At 32.2% G+C, this 23,405-nt stretch overlaps 1 protein-coding gene across 1 annotated transcript in view; it reads left to right on the top strand.

Annotated features, from left to right (window-relative positions):
- The first annotated feature begins 2,101 nt into the window (after window positions 1-2,101).
- The window catches only part of LOC113402330 (uncharacterized), a 195,760-nt gene continuing 174,456 nt past the window's right edge, over window positions 2,102-23,405 (top strand). The window contains exon 1 of the mRNA XM_064216368.1: window positions 2,102-2,274. Within this exon, the coding sequence (XP_064072438.1) occupies window positions 2,184-2,274 (91 nt within the window). The 5' untranslated portion in view covers window positions 2,102-2,183. The remainder of the gene's footprint in view (window positions 2,275-23,405) is intronic.

The raw sequence follows: 23,405 nt of genomic DNA on the forward strand, positions 1-23,405 counted from the left end.
AAATAAGCATCAAGTTTTAATGGAAATAGAGTGAATATGATATAATACATAAATATATACAGCACGGACTGAATTGAAAAGCAATTCGATATAACGGAAGTCCCCGGGGATGCCGATGGAACTAATACCGCAGCCAATAGAGAATTATGTATAAACACAATAAATATCTTATTGCATGAAACCTTGTCTGGATATAAACTGTGAAAGATGAATCGAATAAACATGAACTGTGAATTTGTATTGAAATTACTAATGTAGCAAATGGGAGAGTTATTTTGTTTATTATTGTTACTTGTTACGTTATACTTCGTAACTGCTCCAGCGGTTATCGTGAAATTTTGCATACATGTTGTTGGGCGCACGGAAAAGACTATTGGTAAGTAAGTACACTTACACATGTGAACCCGCGGGCTGAAACGAGTACTTTATAAGTGTTATTGTATTTTTATTAGCAAACCTAAATATGTGGCTATAATTATGTATCTATTATTGTTTAATCTGTTATATTTGTAGTTTTTGTTATAAAAATAAATATATCTATAAATACAAATATGATTTATATATTATTAGCTACCTGACCCGGTGTTACACGGGTTAATTGAAGTTCTATATAGAAGTTTTAAATTCAAGAAAAAATAGAAAAAAAACATTGTTATCTCTGCTTATCTTTATTTGTATTCACGTGTTATTATTTTAAACCTTTCTCTTTATTAATGAAAACCGCATTAAAATCCGTTGCGTAGTTTAAAAGATCTAAGACCAGAGACGTCGTTAAGCGACTCTGTTTTAATTTATACAATATGTTATTATTATTACGTTTTAATTTTGCATACTAACTAGCAACCTATCACGTACGTTTTGAGTTTGTTTGGTAGAGAGCGTAAGTTGCTGGTCTTTCTGAGAATATCTGACGTGAAGCCATTAGAAGTATTATTTAACTAATAGAGGAAACTCGAAACGCACCGCAGAGCACGAGCGTGAAATATGAATGCAGTGACTTTAATAATAATAAATTTATAGGATGCACATACCAAAATGGCGTATCACCTTAAGTGGATTGTCAATATTATATTTTTACAGAACCGCACTGTAGTCTCGAGAACGTAATAAAAGTAATTTAGTTTTCTAACTTTTAGTAAATAAACGTTCCCTGATAGGTTTTTGAATTTTCCCTGCGATGCCGTTGTAAAAGCGTTCATAATTTCATTGTAATCTCATCAAAGAATTACGAACCCCGAATATTTGGGTAACAACGGTAATTAAGACAGTTTTGTTTCGTTGTTTGTGTTAAAAAAAAAGAAAATACAATTTTATCAAATACAAGTAAATTAATATTTTTATTATTATATTTCTAAAAGTACCAAGATGGCTCTGTGGGTAGAGCATGCGAATCTTATTCGAAGATTGCGGGTAGACGAAGAAAGACAAAGACGACTCTTTACTAAAATATAATATATTTTTAATGAAACTGACTATTTTAAAGTCCATCATCAGTTATTCTTCGTTAATAATAACGCATTAAAGTAAAAAAAAAAACTTAATCTACTATGAGGAACAGCCTCGTCTCCTGTAATTAAGAAGGTTCGTTGGTGCTTATTGTACAATACTTTTTCACAAGAGACCGGGATGAACTATGAATAAATTAGGCGCCTGAGTTCTTAATCATTAGCAAAGTCAAATTTGATTGGATATCTGTAAATATAGACCGTTTACTTACCTTACTGTCATTGGTTAGTAACATACATTGTATTTTGTAAACACATATATGTCATTTCATTGGTGAATAACAATAACCATTAATTTCTTTCCCGATTCTTATAGATTCTTAGTGATTCATCATAGTAGTGAACATTAAAGTTTTTCTTTTGTAACAATTCAGAGTTTCCTAACATCACCTGTTTAAAGCAAAATATTGAATGCGCATGTCCTGCCCGTACAACTTTCTGTCAGTTAAGCGTGAGCCTCCACTGGAACGAGTCCAGAGTCGGCTGAAAGGCTTTCGAACTAATGTTTCGTAAATATAATCTTCTATTTAAATCGTTCATGTAAAGTGTTATTCACATAATCGTATTTCACTTCTACGATATTGTTCAAGTGTTGTGTAACTATTAGATATTTTTGCGGTGTTTCAGTGTGTGTTTGTTTGAATTTTGATTACATTAATTACATTTATCATTTTTAAAATGTGGTGGATTCTGCGTCGAGCTCGGATCACTGGCGCGTCGCTGTTCAGCCAAGCGTCCGGCACCACAAACAATAACACCAATAAAACAGGTAAGTGGCCAGCTTTAATGCGAATCCAAAAAAAGTTAGCAAAAGAGTTTTTATATATTTTTTAAAACTGAATAGTTTATCAAACCTCGATGGGAAACATTTATCGTCTAATATTCATCATCATAGATTGGTATTCATTTCAATAAAAAACTTTCAAACGTCATTTAAAATATTTATTATTTAAAGTAATATGCGAATCAAATGCCAAAAATGGTAAACGAGGAATAGAAAAAAAAGTTTTTTTAAAAATACCTCCAACTAATACGATTAAAATGAGGTACGTTTATGCTTATATATACTAGAACTTATTATTTGAATATTAATTTAAATTAAGTTATTGCATGATATCTTAAAAAAAAAAAAATTGCTGGGATACAAAAGTTTATAAATAAAATTAATGTTTCCCATACACCCTAATATATAATTTATTATATTAGTGATACTTCTTTGGGCGCGATGAAAGTAAATATAATAAATAATATCATATAAATATGACATGAAAACGGGATCATTTATAAAATGAGATTAATTAATGATTTAAAATGGATTACGTAGAAGTTTTCATATATCTAAATATGACATAATGATCGATTTATAATTAACAAGGCTGGAAATAATTATTTCGTGTTTAATGAATATAAATGTCAACTTAGAGTTTCAGATATAACATTTTTAGTAAGGGTTTTTCCCGCTTTTCCTAGGGAAATATCTCAGAAAAATATAAAATAAGTGCTATATTAAATATCTACTGATAAAAAAGGGTTTGATTTGTATGGGTACGGTATACTAATTATTTATCAACAGATCATATTTTATTGCTCAGAATTATCTCCGTTTTTACGAGAACTATTAGCGAATCATGTTTTATTGATACGTTCGCGAAACCTATAACGTCAAGAGATTTAAAAAAATATAAGGTACTGGTTGTACCGGCTGGTATTAAAGTATTATATTTTATAGACAAAATATAACAATATTCGTTGACATCAGTGTATATCACAGATTTAGAATAGGCTAAATACCGTATGTTCATTGGATAGGAGGACAACTGATTATTTATTTTATACCTACGATGACGTCATCCCAGTTACACTTGAACATCATAAAATCAAAATGTTTTGCAGCTATTTGAGTACATTTTTTTATTAATTACTTACGGAAGACGTTATATCTTAATTTACTACCCTAGATGAGTTTTTGTAATGGCATTATAACACGAACACAAACTAAAGTAATAGCGCCTCAAGTTTGTATATAGTACAAACTTTGGACACGCTTGGGATATTTGGACTATTATGAAACTGTGTTATGTATGGTGTTGCTGCTTGTTCATTACCGGGTGGTTAGCCAGTGGCATGTACACTCTCGCCGACGGAGTATCGCTGGACGCAAATTAAAATGGAATATCACGCGCTCGTATGGCTGCACGCGTTTTCAACTATACATTTTTGACCAAGATAAAGTTATTATTACTAAGATTTAATATATAATTTATTTATAAATTTTATATTATTTTAAATACGCAGTTAATGGAATCAACGCTACTGACACAAAATAAATTGATTATTGTATGTCTATCTTTATCTCAAAAGTATTTACAATATTATAGTTTTAATGTAAAATGCTCGTTTAAATATATTTATAGAAGGTTAATATAATCTAAATTTTGTATAGTTGAGAGGATTGGCTCGGAAGATCAAATTTGTTTCAAAATATTAGATATCTTATTTTTTTTTAATCTACTAGGTTTGAAGGTCATAGCGGAACTGATTTCTCACAGCGGTACATTATCGGGAAAACGGGATCGTACCACACAAAACGATACGTATGATTACGTTATGTAAAATAATTTCTAACTAATTAAGTTAGTTTATTTTTGAATAGTTTTATTATTTTTTTATTTTATCTTACTGCAATAAATGTGCCGTTTGTAGAAATTAAAATCCATTCAATTAACAACACGAAAGCGTCAAATAGCATTTAATTTATACGAAGGAAATTCGCAAAGTTTCTCACAGATTCAAGAAAGTTGGTCTTTTCTGAATGACGATTTTTTGAAGTAACTATTTCTCGCATACATAAACGAATACGATACAAATATACTTTTAAATAGATTCTGCCCGCGGTTTCGCGTGTATGTTAGGTTTTAGGACATCATGATTAAGTGACGACACAATCTACGCCCTTGTGAGTACGAGATGCGTATACTATACACTTCGTTAATATATATAAAATAATAATAATAATATCTTAATGTTGGAGTTGTGTGTGTGGTTTATTATTAATTAATTTTATTATTAAGTAGCTAATTAATTAATTAATTTTATTAGTTAGTAAGTATTAAGTATGTCCATGGGTTGTGGTGACCACTCATCATCAGGTGGTCCATTTTCCAACCCGCTGGTTGATAAATTAACGAAAATATTTTCATTTATTATTTTTATAAAAATTACAAATTATTTACACAATTTAACCATCAATTTCGACATTTCATATCTGCCCGACCACACCACGATTACATTTGGTTATGACATCTGTTATTTATACTGCTTTTCAATAAATATTGAGGCTCAGTTGTATTACGGGTGTTATATTATATACTATTGTAGTGTAAGGGTCAATCGTAGCATCTGGCTTCTAATTCGTCCTTCCTTGTTTATGGTGTTCGCTTCTATAATTAAATTCCTAATACCAATTACTTTGTCAATTGATCAATTTCAATGACATGTTAAGACATTTTTTTAATAATAAATCGTATTCATCGACAGAGTATTATTTAGATGATTAGCTGTGCCCCTGTCTTCGTTTGCGTTTGCATTTAACAAAAAAGTTCTTTTTGTAGCCTAAGTTACTCCTTATTACATCAGCTATTTGCCAGAAAAAGTCCCGTCAAAATCGGTCCATCCGTTCCAGAGATTAGTCGGAACAAACAAGACAGACAGACAAAAATTTAAAAATATTTTATTTAGGTATATGTACCGTGTATACATACATTTAGTAAAAGGCGGTTATTTTAATATTACAAACAGACACTTCAATTGTATTGTTTGTATAGATGATGATGATGTCTGTAAGTAATGTTGGAAAAGAATAACTATTGAGTTTCTTGCCGGTTCTTCTCGCTAGAAACTACATAACAAACCAGTAACTTTAAATTATATATATATTTAAACATATTAAATACCAAGAGTTAAAAGTGCAGGCAAGAGTCTAGAGTTTCTTGCCGGTTCCTCTCGGTAGAATCTACATTCCGAACCGGTGATAGCTTTACTTTAAATAGTTTGTTAAATGACGATTCAAAAGTGCTTGTAAAAGCCTACTTGAATAAAGTATATTTTCATTTTTGTATGAGTATATTTGATTTGATGTAAACGTTAGCGGAATCCTGCTGTATTGAACAGACAAGAGCTTGGAGGGGGAGTGGAGTGGAGTGTGGTTGTGAGGTGTGGAGAGGGGAGCAGAGTTGACAGTTATAATTAGTAGTAAGTCAAAATTAGTTTAATTGTTTATAAGATAAGCGCTTATTACAACTAATTATCGACCCGCCCCAGCTTCGCTCGGGTGCAATGCAGATAATAAATATACTACAGAATATCTTTAGTTATAAATTTCATAGCTTTTTCAGTCAGTTCAGGGCCATATTTATCTAAGTGTATTTAAGGTACTTAATTCTATATATATTTTATGTCATAGGTGGCAAACTAGCAGGAGGCTCACCTGATGGAATGTAATTACCACCGCCCATGGACATCTGCAACACCGGGGGGCTTGCAGGTGCGTTGCCGGAAGGTTACCGTTAAGGAAGAAGTACGCTCTTTTCTTGAACGTTCCCAAGTCGTATCGGTTCGGAAAAAACGCCGGCGAAAAATCGCGTCGTAAATAAGCCAATATCTCTCGTAAACAGTAAAGGTTAGGTTAGGTTAGGTTACATACACGCTTTGTGACCACCTAAGATTCAATTTTGAGCATTCCTCTGCAGTCGAGTCAGTTGATTTTACAATATTATGCTCAATTTTTTCTCTCACAAATGTAATGTTAGAAATTGTATCATTATAGTTTGAGCACTGTAATGCTCAGCTCTTGCAACAGTGCTCAAACTATAAACTAATAAGTTAGTGATAAAATAAATTAAAAAATTGTAAAATAGATTAAGAGCCGAGAAGACTCAATTGTCTCAGTAGACTCAATGAAGATGGCAGATTCAATTCTAAGTAAGTACTACTAAATTTTCATGTGCGTAATGTAAATAACTCATTTCATGTTCGGCGATGAGAGAAAACATTGTGAGGAAACCTGCATATATTTTATGGAACTTTGGCATTGGAGCGTAGTGCAACAAGCTCCTTCAATAGGAAAGGAGGCTTTTGGCCTGAAGAGTTACATTTACAGTGTGCTTTTTTACCCTTATTCAATGAAAATTCTCCATTCAATTTGTTTTAAATTGATTGTGAGTATATCGGTAGTTTTGAAGTACCCTCATACTGAATGAAGTTTCATAGAAGAATAAATTTATTAATTACGTGTAGCATAAAAGTACGTATCCTAACCTAGATATCCGAAAATCCACAGCGGCGCGTTTTTTATTACATTTTCTGTCTTGCACCGCCACTCCGTCAAACCAGCTTTCGCCGAGGTTTTTTTCAAACCGATACGACTTGGGAACCTTTAAGAAAAGAGTGTTTAAATTACCTAAAGGCCGGTAATGTACCTGGAATCCCCTGATGTTCCAGGTGTCCATGGGCGGTGGTAGTCACTTTCCATTAGGTGAGCATATGGTACAGGTGACAATAAAGGTATTGTCACCTGTACCATAAAAAAAAAGATAATTTAAAGAGACATGTTCTGCTAAAAACACTTGATATTTAGACGGTTTAGTTAAACAATATTTTATGTAAACACAATAGATTATGTAAAACTTGCGACTCGAGTTTATATAAGTTTGACATAAATAAAAAATGGGAATTATAAAAAAATGTTGGTTTGATTCGTAACATTTTTTCGTGAAGTATAGCTCAAAATTCGTCCACGGTTTATATATTTCAATTTGAGAAATTTTAACTAACAAAATATACGTTTCGCAGTGAATGATTTTTTGGTTGCACGTGATTTGGAATCGGTCATATATTCGAAAGTATTATATTCCAATGAGATAGTGTAAGCTTAAGATAATTAACATATTTATCTGAGTAAGGACTAATAAAGTATTGGATAAATCAAATTATTTTTTTACTAATCTGTCGAAACACTTGGCCCTTGGAGTAGTAGTGCAAAAAGCTTCATTAAAAGCCTCGCCTTATTGCCTCCTCTGGTGACAGGAGCGCTCTTTCTATTAGTAAAAACCGTATCAAAATCCGTTGAGTGATTTCGAAGAAGTAAGCGGACATAATAATAAAGGCAGATATTGACTTTGTTTTATTTTATTTTTAAAAACAAAGGATTATGTAATATTCATAACGTATTTTTATATAGATTAATGTTATTCTCAAGAACATCAATAGATTCATTATACGATATGTCGATTTCGTACGAAACGATCCTGCTCAAACGGTCAAACCTTCACATACTTGCAAAGGAAGGGTGTAGGGTAACTATGCTTTAAATCATAATGACTCTTGTCCTGTTATAGGTGCCTGCCTACTTTATTTATTATATTTTTATTTATTTAGACTTTATGCAAGCCCGTCTGGGTAGGTCATCTAGTCATCCATCTACTCATCAGATATTATATTGTCAAACAGCTGTAGTCAGTAACCATAGCCAGTGTAAATACAGGCACAAGGGACATAACATCTTAGTTCCCAAGGTTAGTGGCGCATTGGCATTGTAAGGAATAGTTAATATTTCTTACAACGCCATTGCCTATGGGGGGTGGTGACCACTTACCACCAGGTGGCTCATTTGGCCGTCCACCTATTTATATCTTTAAAAAATAATTAGTCACATAGGTAGATTACGCTGGTATGCAATTGAGCTATATATATAAAAGCGAAATACCACTCACTTATTAATAACGAAATCTCAGAAACCATAATACCTACAAACTTGAAATTTGGCAGGTAGGTTTATAGGGTTTAGACATCCGCTAAGAACGGATGTTACGAAACCACACCCCTAAGGGGAAAAAACGGGCGTTGGAAGTTTGTATTTTATACATTTCCCGCGGGTAAAGCCGCAGGTTCAGCTAGTAGGTATATATAATAATTACGACACGTTACTGTAGTAAATATACAACATTCATTACAATTATCATAATAGTTTAACCCTTATTAACTTTATAATATCAGCGTGGTGTGACGCCATAACATTTGTGACATAATCCCGAAACAATGTTAACTATAATGGGAGCGAGGATAAATAAATTACATATGAAATCACACGAATCTGTCATAAATATGTCAATTTAACCTACCGAAATCATATATGCTCATAACAGCTTGTTATTAAGCTTTAAAAATATATTTGACCGGGCTAACTTTTAAATACGTATTTTATTAATTTTTTGAAAATGTTTGAAGCCTTATATAATATCTTTATACTTATGATAAAAATACTTAAGTCCAAATATGTTTTGTATTTTAAATTGTTTAATTATTGAATTAAGCGTATTGGTATCGCAGTGTTATATTAATATGAATAAGTAAATTAAATACTATAAGTAGTTAATTTGTGGTCACTCTACGGTGGTATTTCATTCTCACTTAACTCGGGGTATCTGAAGGAGCACTTTGAAATTCAGTCGGCTCGCAATACCGATCATATTTCAGTATAATTTGGATCTTTCACAATACCATTACACGAATACTCCTTAAATTTTAGTACACTAATAAAAAATATTGCTGGCTGAATTGTAATTATAATTTTTTACTATTTAAATATAGATTGTAAATGTTTTGTGAGATTATTTGTATTTATTCATATACTAAGACCGCTTTTTGTAACTATTTAAAAACTAGATATCCGTCTCGGCTTTGTTCGGATAGAACATGGGTCTTAAGGTATTTATGTCGTTTAATGTCGTGTCGTGTAACTCTACCGGTTTATGCGCACGTCTGTAAGGCTCCAAGTCAATATGTTTTTTTTTCTGTAGCATTCAACATATTACAGACAATAAGCAAAATGAACTATGTACCTAATCTCATGAAGACATCCACTGGTGAAATCCATATTATAACCTATTCGAAAGTTTTTGTGTTTAGACAGACAGATAGACACACATGTAAAAATTATGACACACATTGTAAACAATTAGATATATTTAACACGAACATTAGTAAATTCAAAATTAGTTTACGTAATATGTTGAAACTGTTTTACTTGTTTTGTATACTTTCTATTTTTATTTTTTATTTGTTTGTGTTAATTTTTACTGGGATCTTGATTGATTTATGTTTTTCTTGTATTTTTTTTTTTATTAAAATCTTTGTTGTAATTGTTTGTTTCCCAAATAAATAGATAAATTTGTTTTATTATATGTAGTGATACAGTATTGGAAAGGAATTAATTTAATTTATCATATAGATGGCAATTACGTTTTAATTTATAAAAATATAATGATAAATTATAAAATGAAAATAATGAGACTATTTTAAAACCGTTCAAGCTATCTCTTTTAATCCTTGGTCATATATTTGCATATACTAGTAGCTCAGGCATGATAAAGGTTTTTTTTCAGCCAGATAAGTGTTGGAAAAAAAACTTCTTTAAAGTTCAGGATTTTAATTTAATGCAATTTGTAAGATAATTTTTTACGTTTATCGTCAGATATTTATAACTGTTTATATTACAGTAGAACGCCTGTTATCCGAATTAATTGGGACCGTTTTCGATTCGGATAATCGGACATAGACTAGTAATAACGAAAATCGGCGTACACTGTACATTCATTAATTTTATATATGTGGAAATGTGTGATGGTGTCTTTTTGTCACTTATGGTCAGGACGGCCGTTTTCAAAGAGACTAACTTACTTTGCAAGTTATATGTGATTATGTACACAAGCGTTTGTGTTAACATAAGTGTGTTCTCTTTCGAAATCCGACTCAGTCAAGACTTCAAGTACAGCGGGTTTACAAGTTTTTTTTTTATAATTAAACTCAAAACCTTTTGAACCTTCTTCAAATAAAGAAGGCGGTTATAAGTTCGGTAGTTTTTTTTTTTCTTAACTCTGAACTCCAGAATTTATAAACCGATTTGGAAAAATCTCCTTCACTTTGGGAGGTATACTTCCAGATTGGTTCCATTTCAATTGGAAGAAAAATATAATGTTTTTATTTTCTTAAAATTTTATAGCATTGCTGGCCTTATCGAACACAGGACTTCACGATCCAGTTGCCTTAGCTTACTATACGACTCACGAGGTAAAATAAACGTATAATCATTTATAGAACAAAATTGTAAACGAGTAAATATTGAAGCATTTTGGTTCGTATTTCGTGATAAGCGGACAGCTGGTTGCGGTATATCATACTTTCATCCCTTCCCAAACGAAGACATTACTTATAGTATCAAAACAAATCGCTCAATTTATGAACCTATAAACTACATCTAACTTCGTGTAGCGAGGGCATACTTTGTAATATTTTTAAATTTTATTTTGTAAAACATTTTATACGAAGAAGATAGGGAAGAAAGAAAGAGAAATATCGGAACAGATATTAAGGACTCTTCTTTTTTAGAAGAATTTGGAGTTTATTTAGCAATGTTTCTATCGCGATTTTGATACATGTGTCAGACTTTCATCCAAAACTTGAGAACTCATAATGTTTTCTTTTACCACTGAACATGAATATAATTACAAACACAAATTAAACACATGTAGATTCTGTGGCGCTTGCCTGGGTTTGGTTTGGCAATTATTGTTTGAGATACAAGAATCGAATGTCCGTTGTGTTATTTGTAAAAAACGTTACAATAGCAATGTTATATATAACGCATTTATAATATATAGATAGAGGCTAGACATAAAGCTTTCTATATTTTTTACGTCTTTACAAGTTGAAGGAGATTCTCAATTTGGTTGAATTTTGTATGCTTCTTATATCAGAACTCAGTCATTTATGAACCGATTTGGTTTTTTTTTTTTATTTATTATATTAATTACGTTCTGTTTATATTGAAATAGTACAGCGTTATCACAGAAACAAAACCCCAAGGCGATCTGTTTAATTTCTATACACGTATAGTAATATTTCTTTTTACAGTAAAGCTAACAATTTAAAGAAATAACATACCATTGACATGAAACGATTGCCTTCGGGCCTTTTCAAATAAGAATGTAATTGTTTGAATAAAAAAAAATCCCATTAGGTTTCTTTCGTAAGGTATTGTTTGGCTTTTATTCTTTACGAAACATATTTCGACAATCAATAAGCAAGTATGAGTATAATGCTTATTCAATTAGACTACATAAGATATGATATATTAGGAACCGCCCCGTGAGAATGTAATTTATTAATAAATAAATATATATGGTTTCACTTGGTGGTAGGGCTTTGTGCAAACCGTCTGGGTAGGTACCACCCACTCATCAAATATTCTGCTGCCAAGCATTTATACTTGGTATTGTTATGTTCCGATTTGAAGGGTGAGTGAGCCAGTGTAACTACAGGCACAAGGGACATAACATCTCAGTTCCCAAGGTTAGTGGCGCATTGGCGAAGTAAGGAATAGGGGCGCCTACCTATTACATAAAAAAAAAGTATAAATATAATCTATGCCATAAAACGTGCTAAGCAATCAAAAATGATGTAGTTTTCTACAAGTGAAGGCATTTTTGGCATTAGTTCCGAAAATTACCCCCAAACGTACAAACAAACAGAATTTAACTCTTTATAATTTTAGTATAGAAAAGTAGACAAGTCGTTTTCCATGAAAATAAACTTATGTTATATGTGATACCACTTATGTTTGGTTTACCACTTAGTATGGTTGTGTGGGAAGGGGCATTGCAACTCCGGTAATTCGCTGGTGTTTTATGATAACAAAAACAGACTAGAATAAATTTCATCGTCAATTAAATCAGATAAGTTTTTCAAATTTAGAACTTAATTTATACATTCTATGTGCATTTTAACAGAATATCGCGTGTTTATTCGACACAAGTTCCGCTGAGTTTTCATATGCTCAATTCGTGTTCATTGTCGCGGCGAGGGAAAAGCGTTTGTGCCAGATGAAAATTTGGCATATGGCCATCAATTCAGCGTCGGAGCAGTGTAGCGGAGTAACCTCTAAACTTCCACAAAATGAGAGACTTTTGTCCAGAGAAATTTGCGTTCACTATACCATACTTTTCTTACATATAAAATAGCAATTTCAAATTAAATCAAAATATACTTTATTCGAGTAGGCTTTTACAAGCACTTTTGAATCGTCATTTAACAAACTATTTAAAGTAAAGCTACCACCGGTTCGGAATGTAGATTCTACCTAGAAGAACCGGCAAGAAACTCAGTAGTTACTCTTTTTCAACGACTAAAAATACAGTCATGTTAGTTAAATACAATTTTATGTATGTTATGTCTCCTGTCTGGAAGTCAACAAGCATTAAATCTACGCTTTTTTATCATCAATATAATCTTGTATCGAATAATATGCCTTCTTTACCAATGTATTTTTTACAAATGACTTGAATCTATGAAACGGCATAGTTAAAAATATCTGCGGAATTTTATTATAGAAGCGGATACCTTTTTTTAATAGCATAGGATTTAATAGCATTGTCCTATTTCTCCCGGCTATAGTGAGGTCAAACTAATATATATCTCCATAAAACCATTATTAGCTTAATAATTTATGCATGCTTCAGGAATTCATTAAAATTTTCCTTATTAATGAATTTCAGTTATTTTACATAATTTAATTTGATGCTAGCTCATATATAAATTAATAATTCAATAATGTTTAATGTGCATACTTGCCTGGGTAGGTGCTATTTAGTTAATATTTCGTCTACTACCGAGCGATTCTTAGTATCATTGTGTTCCTGTTTCAAGGGTGAGTTAGTCAGTGTAATATACAATAGAGGTATTGTTAAGAGAGTAGTAAGGGACTGTTAATAATTTTACAGTGTTAATATCTATGAGCATTGGTGACCACTTACCATCAGGTAGAAATCAAAATCAAAATCAAAATATACTTTATACGAGTAGGCTTTTACAAGCATTTTTGAATCGTCGTTTAACGAACTGTTTAAAGTAATGCTAGTACGGGTTCGGAATGTAAATTCTACCGAGACGAACCGGCAAGAAACTCAGTAGTGACTCTTTTTCAACATCTAAAAATACAGTCATGTTAGTTAAATACAATTTTGTATGTATTTGACCATTTGCTAGTCTATCTTTGTACTTTAAATAATAATTAGTAAATGTTCCCCTGCTTCATAAAAGCCACGACTATCATCATCATCATCATCCTCCTGCCCTTATCCCAACTCTACTTGGGGTCGGCGCAGCATGTCTTCTTCTTCCATACTTCTCTGTCGGACGTCATCTCACTAGTAACATTCTTTCTAACCATATCGTCTTTCACGCAATTCATCCATCGTTTCTTGGGTCTTCCCCTACCTCTATATCCATCCACATCCATTTTCAAAACCTTTCTCACAACATGGTCCTCATTCCTCCGCATAACATGCCCATACCAAGACAGCCGGTTTCCAGATAGCTTCTCGGTTACCGGTGCCACTTTCAAACTTCCTCTTATGTACTCATTCCTTACTCTAACCATTCGCGTAACACCACACATTCCTCTCAGCATTCTCATCTCCGCCACATGCAATTGTCTTTCAGTCATCCCTTTTATAGCCCAACACTCTGATCCATATAGAACAGCAGGTCTGACCATGGTCTTATAGATCTTCCCCTTAAGTTTAAGGGAAATACGGGGGTCACAAATTGTTCCCGTAACCTGCCGCCATTTCATCCACCCTGTGTTAATCCTATACTTCACCGTTCGATCTATTTCGCCATCGCCTTGAATGAGTGAACCGAGATACCGGAAGTCGGAAAAAAATAAATAAAAGCCACGACTATATTGAACTGAATTTATCATTATGTATTTTCAACTATAGAAATAAACGCAATGTTTGCAAAAAAATATAAAACATTACGTTCACGTTCACGCAAACAAAGTCGTTTAATGCCTTCCACACATTAATAATTTCCATGATTCTAAGTTTAAACTAGAGGTTTTCTTTGAAAAAATTAATTTCTTTTGACCTAATATTTCTTTTCAATGACCGCAGTAATTACATTATACGGTGCGCAATGAAAACAGAATAAACTATTTTAGGTTGTGGTTTTGATAGTGTGTTATGTCGACGGTCAATTCTTAATATCAGAACTCAGTAATGATTTTTAACAAATTTTGACATTTGATATCAATGACTGATTATGTAACAAAAGGCATGGAGCGCGTGGAACATTACAGTGAAGAAATAAAAGCGAATACAGAATTCCGTGTAAATAAGTCGGAAACTGTTACTTTAATTTTTACTATTAATTATTGTATAAACGTACCGCGCGCTACATCTTTGATGAATAAAGACATACAAAAAATACCCGGCGCGGTTTTGTGTGAGCAAGACTAGATCATTTTTCTTGGACTAAAATACACTCTTTAGATAAAGAAAGGAAAAAAATCCTATTAAAACTTAATTTCTGAACTAGTGTAAACTATGAATCGGGAGTTCCCCGAGAGATCTTAATTGTAATTGCACGAGCGCGATATCTTTGGAAGAATGTGTTTTGTGTGCATATACTTAATTAATTTTTTGATTGTTATTATTTATATTCTGAAACTCGAAACGATTATAATATTATAATAGTTCCATATTGATCGAATAAGTAGTTTTTTCTTGACAGGAAAAACACAAGAAAATAATAAACAAACTAATCACTTAAATTAATTAGTAAGTTTGATATTTAAAATGAAAAGACACTTTATTTAATGGACAGTAACAGTAATTCAACAATTATGAATAGTCAGTAGCTATTCTCATAATTAAGTCACGAAAAGTTTTTTAGCTTTAATCAAAATTATGTTCCAAAAACAAATTTTTGTAAAGCATGACTTTTGGTGTTTTTCAAATAAAGGTTATAGAAGAGCTGAGATACTATCGAGCCGCCAATTATATTTCCGACCGAATATAATGAAAAAAATGATTTCATCATTCATGCGATTTAATGATTCTTTATATATCTTGAAGTCCACTACGTACCCAATAAGAAATACATTTATAAGAGAAAATATTACTCGTGGGACGCCAAACTTTGGACCAAAGTTATTCTCCTATTCTCCTCAATTCTTACAAGTGCAATTTATTCAAAGTTCCATTTGTGGCTGAAAATTGATTTACAATATCCTATTACATACACTTAGTGGTAGGTACCACCCATTCATCAAAGCAAGCAGCAGTATTAAGTATTGCTGCATGACTGTTGTTGCAGAAAATATGTCATTAAAAAAATAATCCCGTTGAGTTTCTTGCGCCATTTCTTCTAGGGATCGAGGTGTTTATTTCCGAACCGGTGGTAGATTTATATCAGTCAATACGTAAGTGTAACACTTCTATATTGATTAAAGATATTTGACTTTGTTGTTTTACGGTTTTAAGGGCGTCTGAGCCAGTGTAACTACAGGCACAAGGGACATAACATCTGTTTCCGAGGTCGATTGCGCATTGGCGATGTGTAGGTATAATTTTCCTTACCTTCTTACCTTCCTTAGGTATAATTTTTTACGGCGCTATTGTCTATAGTCAGTGGGTAATGGCTATGGTCTATACTATAGGCACTTATCATCAGTTGGCCCATACTTTGGTCCACCTACCAATGCCATTAAAAAATACATCGATACTTCAGTTTAAGAACTTTATTCTCATTACGACAACGTCATTTACATGAGAACTTATATCTAACTTATAAATATAACAATTCGTTCGGATCAGCAAAGCAGATGAGATAACAGTTTCAATTAATTATTTTAACAGAGAATCGTTACACAGAATATGGTTATAAAGTCGAGATTTAAACATAGAAAAAATTGTTAGAGTTTTTACTTGTTTAGGTAAATTGTTATAAAGTTTTGCTCCCTCAAAAATGATCATCTTTTTTCCACTCTTAGTTCTAGTTTTAGGCAGTATTAGATGGCTAGCACGTCTAGTTGCATATTTGTGTAATTGACCTTTGCTTTCGAAAGATATTTCTGTATGTATTTTTTTGTCTAAGATTTTACGTATAAGAATACAATATACTTATATATACAGAACGCCAATACTAGTAATAAATTGACACTTTATTGAAATCGAAACGTTATCGTTGCTTTTCAGCAGTTTTCCAATTCTTCTAACACCTAATCATTCGGTTAATATTTACAGCGCTATACAGCGCTGAAATTATGGTGACCACTTACCATCAGGTGGCCCATCCGCCCGTCCGCCTGCCTATATCATAAAAAAATAGATCATTATCATCATCATGTCGTCTTGTAAAATATTTTAGCTACGATTTGTTTTATTTACAAGTAAGCGTACAGTTATTTGGATGGAAATATGAAAAAATGTCTCTATGATCCCATATCGTTAAGACTTATCTCTCAGATGATCTGTTTTCGAGCCGAGACGTGGGTCGATTGTATAATTTTGTTGGATTACGTCTTAATGTTATCTGGCGGAAAATAATGAAGAGTAATCTCGGAATATCACTTTACCCGTCATTTCAGCTATCGAAGGACCAACTCGTAATTCTTGTCTTCTAGCATTTTCTCTGTTTAAAAATCTCGATATGACCTTGACATTTCTAATTATGATAACATATTTAATTATAAGAATAAAACAATAATTCATTTTAATAATTTATTACTTTTGTTATATCAATCCATGCTATTAAGCCTATGAGGTCTGACTTGTGACATGTAAACTTTAACTATATTAATAAAATTCGAACTTAATAATTTGACTATGCCTTTGATTATAAATTATTAAAAAAAAATACTTTTAACCTATTGACAATTTATATGAATATGGATTGTCGTATTATCTTAAAATTAATTTTAATTTTATAATATGTGTAGTGTATACAGATCTATAGTAACATATTAATTAGCATTAGATTTATATTTTGTATAAATATATATTATCTGTGTATGTTATGCATCTGTCATCTCGAGTGACACACATCGCAAAAGCGCGGGAAAAGAGGATATATAAAAATGGGCGCGCGGTGAAGACGGTGTGTGTGCACAGCGAGCTGATATTTATATATAATATTTATTTTATTTAATTGGTAGATCGACTTTACATGTGAACATTACAATATGTCTATTTATTTATTCATATTTTTATAATATTTCAACACCTGTAAAGTAGATAATTACCTAACTACTGATATGTAACTGTTATTGAAAAATAAATAAATAAGCACATAATAATGTAATTAAAGTTATTTATTTGCCAAGCGTGAGACCAGTAAGAAGAAAACCAAAAATACATCTTAGTGCATGATTTAAAAAAGAACTGCTAGCGACAAGGTCGTGAGGAGTATCCGGCGAATATTTTATGAGTAGCTAGCCGTTCAGACTGCAATGTGAAGCTTTAAAGATAGAATGATTCATCGTAGGGTATGTTATGCTGACACGGACCTTTTTATTGAGATATTCTGTGTTATATATTCAGTGTAAACTGCATGTAACGTCACTCGATTTAACGACAAACTCCCTAAAGCGTCGAAATCACTCGACTTTGGTTGGTTCAGCTTGTCTTCCATACAATGATACACTATATAGCGTTACACGCACTCTCAATAAAGACACATTAAATAATAAAAGTTATTTTTTAGTCGCCAAAATTAGTAAAAACAGCGCAGATGTGTACGTTCCTTTGTCGCTTTATTGTCCTAGCCCGTAATAAACTGTCGGCATCTTACATACCGAACATTATAAGAAATCCGTTCTTTAGTTTACAATTGTAATTGCTTGCACGCATAAAGAAGCTCTGGAAGCAGCAAAATTATTAAAAAAGTACTTTTTTATCACCAAGATGCCTCAATATCGCACCGTTATGTATAAGTAAAAAAATACAACAAAATTACTGGTCCAGCAAAAGACAGACGAAAATAACAGACTATACGCAAAGGCGTTCAAATAAGAAATGTTTTATTTAATTACTAACACTAGTGAAATAAACTCTTTCTTTTTCCTATACAGATTTAACGACAACTCTCTATAAAGTCCAAATACACACACACAGTCCCTTGAGTGACGTTAGAGTTTACACTGTATATCATAGTAAAATTGGAAATACCCTTAGATAATAATCTATCTCGTGAGATTGTAAACTGTCGAATGATTGTGAACAGTTATTCAGCTCGCAATAAAATTTCGATACTATATACATTGTAAGAAAATACGATGTACCTACATTTATAAAATTAATATTGTGAGTTATGCTATAATCTAACGGTATTTACAATTTAACAGTGACACCAATATATAACACTAAAGTATTTTATACAGATTTTATTATAGAAATATTTATGTTTATTTTATTGTATGTATTTATTGATGACTTTATCGGACTTGTGGTTACCTAAGTGTAATTCTGAAGTCTTAAAAGGTTATTAAATCTCACAAAATATTATTAGTCGCAGTCCAGAGTTGCATGCCTCGGAAACATGATGGTTTCACGGTTTCGTACTTCTTTCCAGATGTTTTCCCGTCCCATCGGATAATAAGCTGCATCTGTACTTTTAACATCCTTGTTATATCGCCTGCGTAGTTCGCTTTTGATTGGGAATGGAAAGAATTGCCGGTCAAATCGGTCAAAGGAAATCATATATTACTAATTTGAGTGTGTACTTAAGTTATTGGAACGATTTCTTCGTTTATGTGTTTTACAATAGAGTGAGTGAAAAAGTGTTACCCCTCTCTAGGTAGGGTTACTAGGTTGCCAAACCGTAAGCCGGAAGACCAGCCAGTTTCGTCGGACATTTGGGTAACCCTACATAATTGAAGATTTTATTTCTCAGTATTAATAGGTACGATAAAAAAAATACTATATAAAATCAAGCAAGCAATCAAATTACATTAAATTTTGTAATTCTCGTTACTTAACATACTTAATCATTAATTCTCAGTCAGAGCGTCAATTGCGCAATAGTTTACCGCACCGGGCCGCCTATCGATGTAAAAAGTAAAAAGTCGCCGATCCGATCCTGACCCCCTGGGCTATAGTCGTTCCGACTCCTAACACAAGTGATAAGCTTAAAAGGAGAGGTAAATAGGAATATTAGCAATTCCTTAATTAACTAAGAAGAATAAATACTTAATATACCAAAATCGAACAACTAAATTGCGAATGACATTAGTAATTTTCAATACCTCCGTTGAAGGTCGAGCGAATAGTTATAATGGACGTATTGATATGCGTTATCACACCCGAGACGGTCTCTGTAACCGATCAATTATCATTTGTACAAAATCGAGTGAAGCTTTCGGTTATAGATTACGTAAATATTGACGGGCGTTTAACGAAGTGTTTGGTGAACGATATATTCATTAAATAATATATATTGTAATCTTTGCCGAGATGGCCCAGTGTTTAGAATGCGTGCATCTTAACCGATAGTTTCGGGTTCAAAACCAGGCACCACTGAATTTTCATGTGCTTAATTTGTGTATATAATTCATCTCGTGCTCGGCGGTGAACGAAAACATCGTGAGGAAACTTGCATGTGTCTAATTTCAACGAAATTCTGCCACATGTGTATTCCACCTCAAAGGGAGAGGAGGCTTTAGCCCAGCGGTGGGAAATTTACAGGCTGCTAATGTATGTATGTATGTATAATCTTTTTATGTCTATTATATATATATTCAATTATATGTGTATGTTATTAATATATTTGCTGATAAGTAATAAATGATTAAATATTGTATTAATATAATTACAATGTGAGTGAACACCTTTAAAGTAACAATGCATTATATTTATAATTATTTCTCATTTTTATTTTTATTTTATATACATACTAATTTTGGACTATAATTCCACAACCATTATTGCGGTCTTTTAAACATTTAATATTTTGATCGCGTATGGTAAATACGTTTCAATCGTGACAGCATGGAATTTTTGAAAGAATGCCAGCAGTATTTTCTCGTTGGATCACGATTCCAATTCTCTCCATGAAAATTAAACTCGTACTCCTATGAATAGTGACATTAGAAACTAATATTAGGGTTTATTATAACTATTCGCTTAATTCTATCGTATGTAGGTGGGTATTTTAAAAATCTGAAAGAAAATATATTCGGCATAATATGTTTACGAGCTACCTTTTTTATCAAGCAGTGGAATCCTTCATAAAGGTCCCTGGGGGGAATGGGGTTATGTGGGGTTCTCACCCACTAAAACCACTGGGATGCTCATCTTAGACCAGGAACGGAGAGGCTGCGGGATCGTGTCGATATAACGCATCCGGGTCCCGCGCTGAGCTTCGCTCGTGGTTTGGCAGAGCACTAACAAAATATTTATTCTTTCCTTCTTTAATCTCATAAACCATTAGATAGATAGAAAAATCAACGACTTTACACGATCTTCGAGGAAAGGGTAAAACTATGGAAGTATTATAAGTTCGATCTGGGATTCGAACTCAGGACTATAAAGACTATTTATAGTTACATAGCAGTGACCAAATATTTAAGCTTTATGCAAGTTAAGTGAAGGTTAAAACTTTCACAGATTACTCGAGCTTTTACTATTACGTTCGTTAAACGGATAATCCGCTATAGTTTATTAACAGAGTCCGCTCGATTGATTACATAATTTAATTACCTTATTAATAATATTTGAATACTCGAATTTAATTTTGTATTTTAATGTATTGTATTATAATCGACCATTCACTAAAAAATTTAAAATAAATATCTAAAATAATATATTTTAATGCATATACAAATTACTCTTATATATAATTTAAATTGCGACGTAAACGCGTACACATAAGACATTGTTTTAAAATAAAATTGAAAACTAAGTTCACGTGAATTTCCTCTCGAGAATGTACGTTCTGAATTGAAAAGAAATGTTTGCGGAGTAAACAAATAGTTTAAGAGTGAAGTGTTTGTGTTACAAGCGGCCGAGTATTCTACGGTCGAGCGACGACGAATTTCTAAGGAGTTTTCTAGTGTATGATGAGAATTTTAACTAAAATATATGCATTTTGAACAAAGATTATATTATATAACCAAATAAATTGGACCACTAAGCACATAAATATACGTTAACGATGTCGCTGAATAGAGAAGAACGGAAAAAGATATTTTTTAAGAAAATCTGTTGAATTAATATGTCACTTTTGACTCAGTATAAAACGAAATAATTTGTTTGTTTCAACGCGCTTTTCAGAGGATTGACTAGTCAATTTGGAAGAATATTTCTATGCTAGATAAAACATTTATTGATAAATTGAACTCACGAGGGGAGTATACTAAGTATACTACCGTTTCTTTGTACTTCAAACGTAGGAAAAGAGTAACTATTGAGTTTCTTGACGATTATTTTCAGTAGAATATTTCGAAATGACGATTCAGAAGTTCTTGTAAAATTCTACTTAAATTATGTATATTTTGATCGTGTTTTTAAGCAGATGAAACCGGGCGGAGAAACTAGTAAGTAAAAATATACATTACACAAGAATCATAACATATATGTATGACATATTCTTACGCAAATATATTATAATAATATGTGGTAGTTATTTAATGTACTACCCAATTTCATTAAATGTACTTAAGCAGTCATTTTCTCAACCAAACTACTGCATTTGTTTTATATTTCCATCTTAAATTTAATTTGTAATTTGTCTAAAAAATATAATTCAATAGATACCTCCTGCAGCGTCGGTGTTAATATTTCGTCGGCTATCAAAGGTAAATTGCCGACATAAAGTGTTGTAGAGATGATTTAATCAAGCAACCCTCGCAATTTCATCCTTGTCTTATGAAATCCTACGCCATGATTTTGTTTATAAAGTATTCTTATATACATATTTTAGCCAGATAGACAATTTTCTTTAGCATCTTGTATATAAAATTCTATTTATATATTATTTTCGAATACATTTTAAATCAATATTGTAATTAATGAAAAATATGTTAAAATAAATTGAATATTCATTATGATAATAATCCATTCGGAAACGAATTTAATCGAAAGAACGTTCGTATTTATTGAAATTTAAATTGTTTAAACAAACCAATGTACTTCAATTTTTTCTGTGATTTATTTATAATAAAACGAATTATTTTTTACTCGCCTGACTGTTCATACGTACTTATAAAATCTTTACTAATATAATAAAGATTGTATGTACGGATGTTTGTTACTCTTTCAAGCAAAAACTACTGAATGGATTTTGATGAAACTTTTCAATAATATAGATTATACACCAGAATAATACAAAGGCTATAATTTATAAAGATATTGTGTGAATAATACCTGACCAATACCCAAAAAGCGAGCGAACCCGCGAGTGGAAACTACCCAAGAATAAAATGGACAATACCGTCCGGGTCTTACGTTATTTTAAGTAAAATATAATATTATAATCCAACTTTGCAAAAAACTAGTGCCTGCTGTCTATCGAGTATAGATTGTTAAATAATATAAATACATAAAGACAATATTTTATTTCTCCGATCTTCAGCTGTAACTATCAATGATGTCGAGCCACACTTGAAGCCACAACGTAGGTTTATTATATGTGATCGGCTTTTATGTACTTTCTCATATTACATACATTTAACATTACATTAACAGCCTGTAAATTCCCCACTGCTCGGCTGAGGCCTCCTCTCCTTTTGAGGAGAAGGTTTGGAGCTTATTTCACCACGCTGCTCCAATGCGGGTTGGTGGATACACATGTGGCCGAATTTCGTTGAAATTAGACACATGCTGGTTTCCACACGATGTTATCGTTCACCGCCGAGCACGAAATGAATGCACATGAAAATTCAGTGGTGCTTGCCTGGGTTTGAACCCGCAATCATCGATTAAGATGCACGCGTTCTAACCATTGGGCCATCTCGGCTATTACATACAATTTTGTATTAATCTTATAAAAAGTAACAGCTTGTAA

The sequence above is a fragment of the Vanessa tameamea genome, chromosome 12 (assembly GCF_037043105.1).
Source record: "Vanessa tameamea isolate UH-Manoa-2023 chromosome 12, ilVanTame1 primary haplotype, whole genome shotgun sequence".
Lineage (NCBI taxonomy): Eukaryota > Metazoa > Arthropoda > Insecta > Lepidoptera > Nymphalidae > Vanessa > Vanessa tameamea.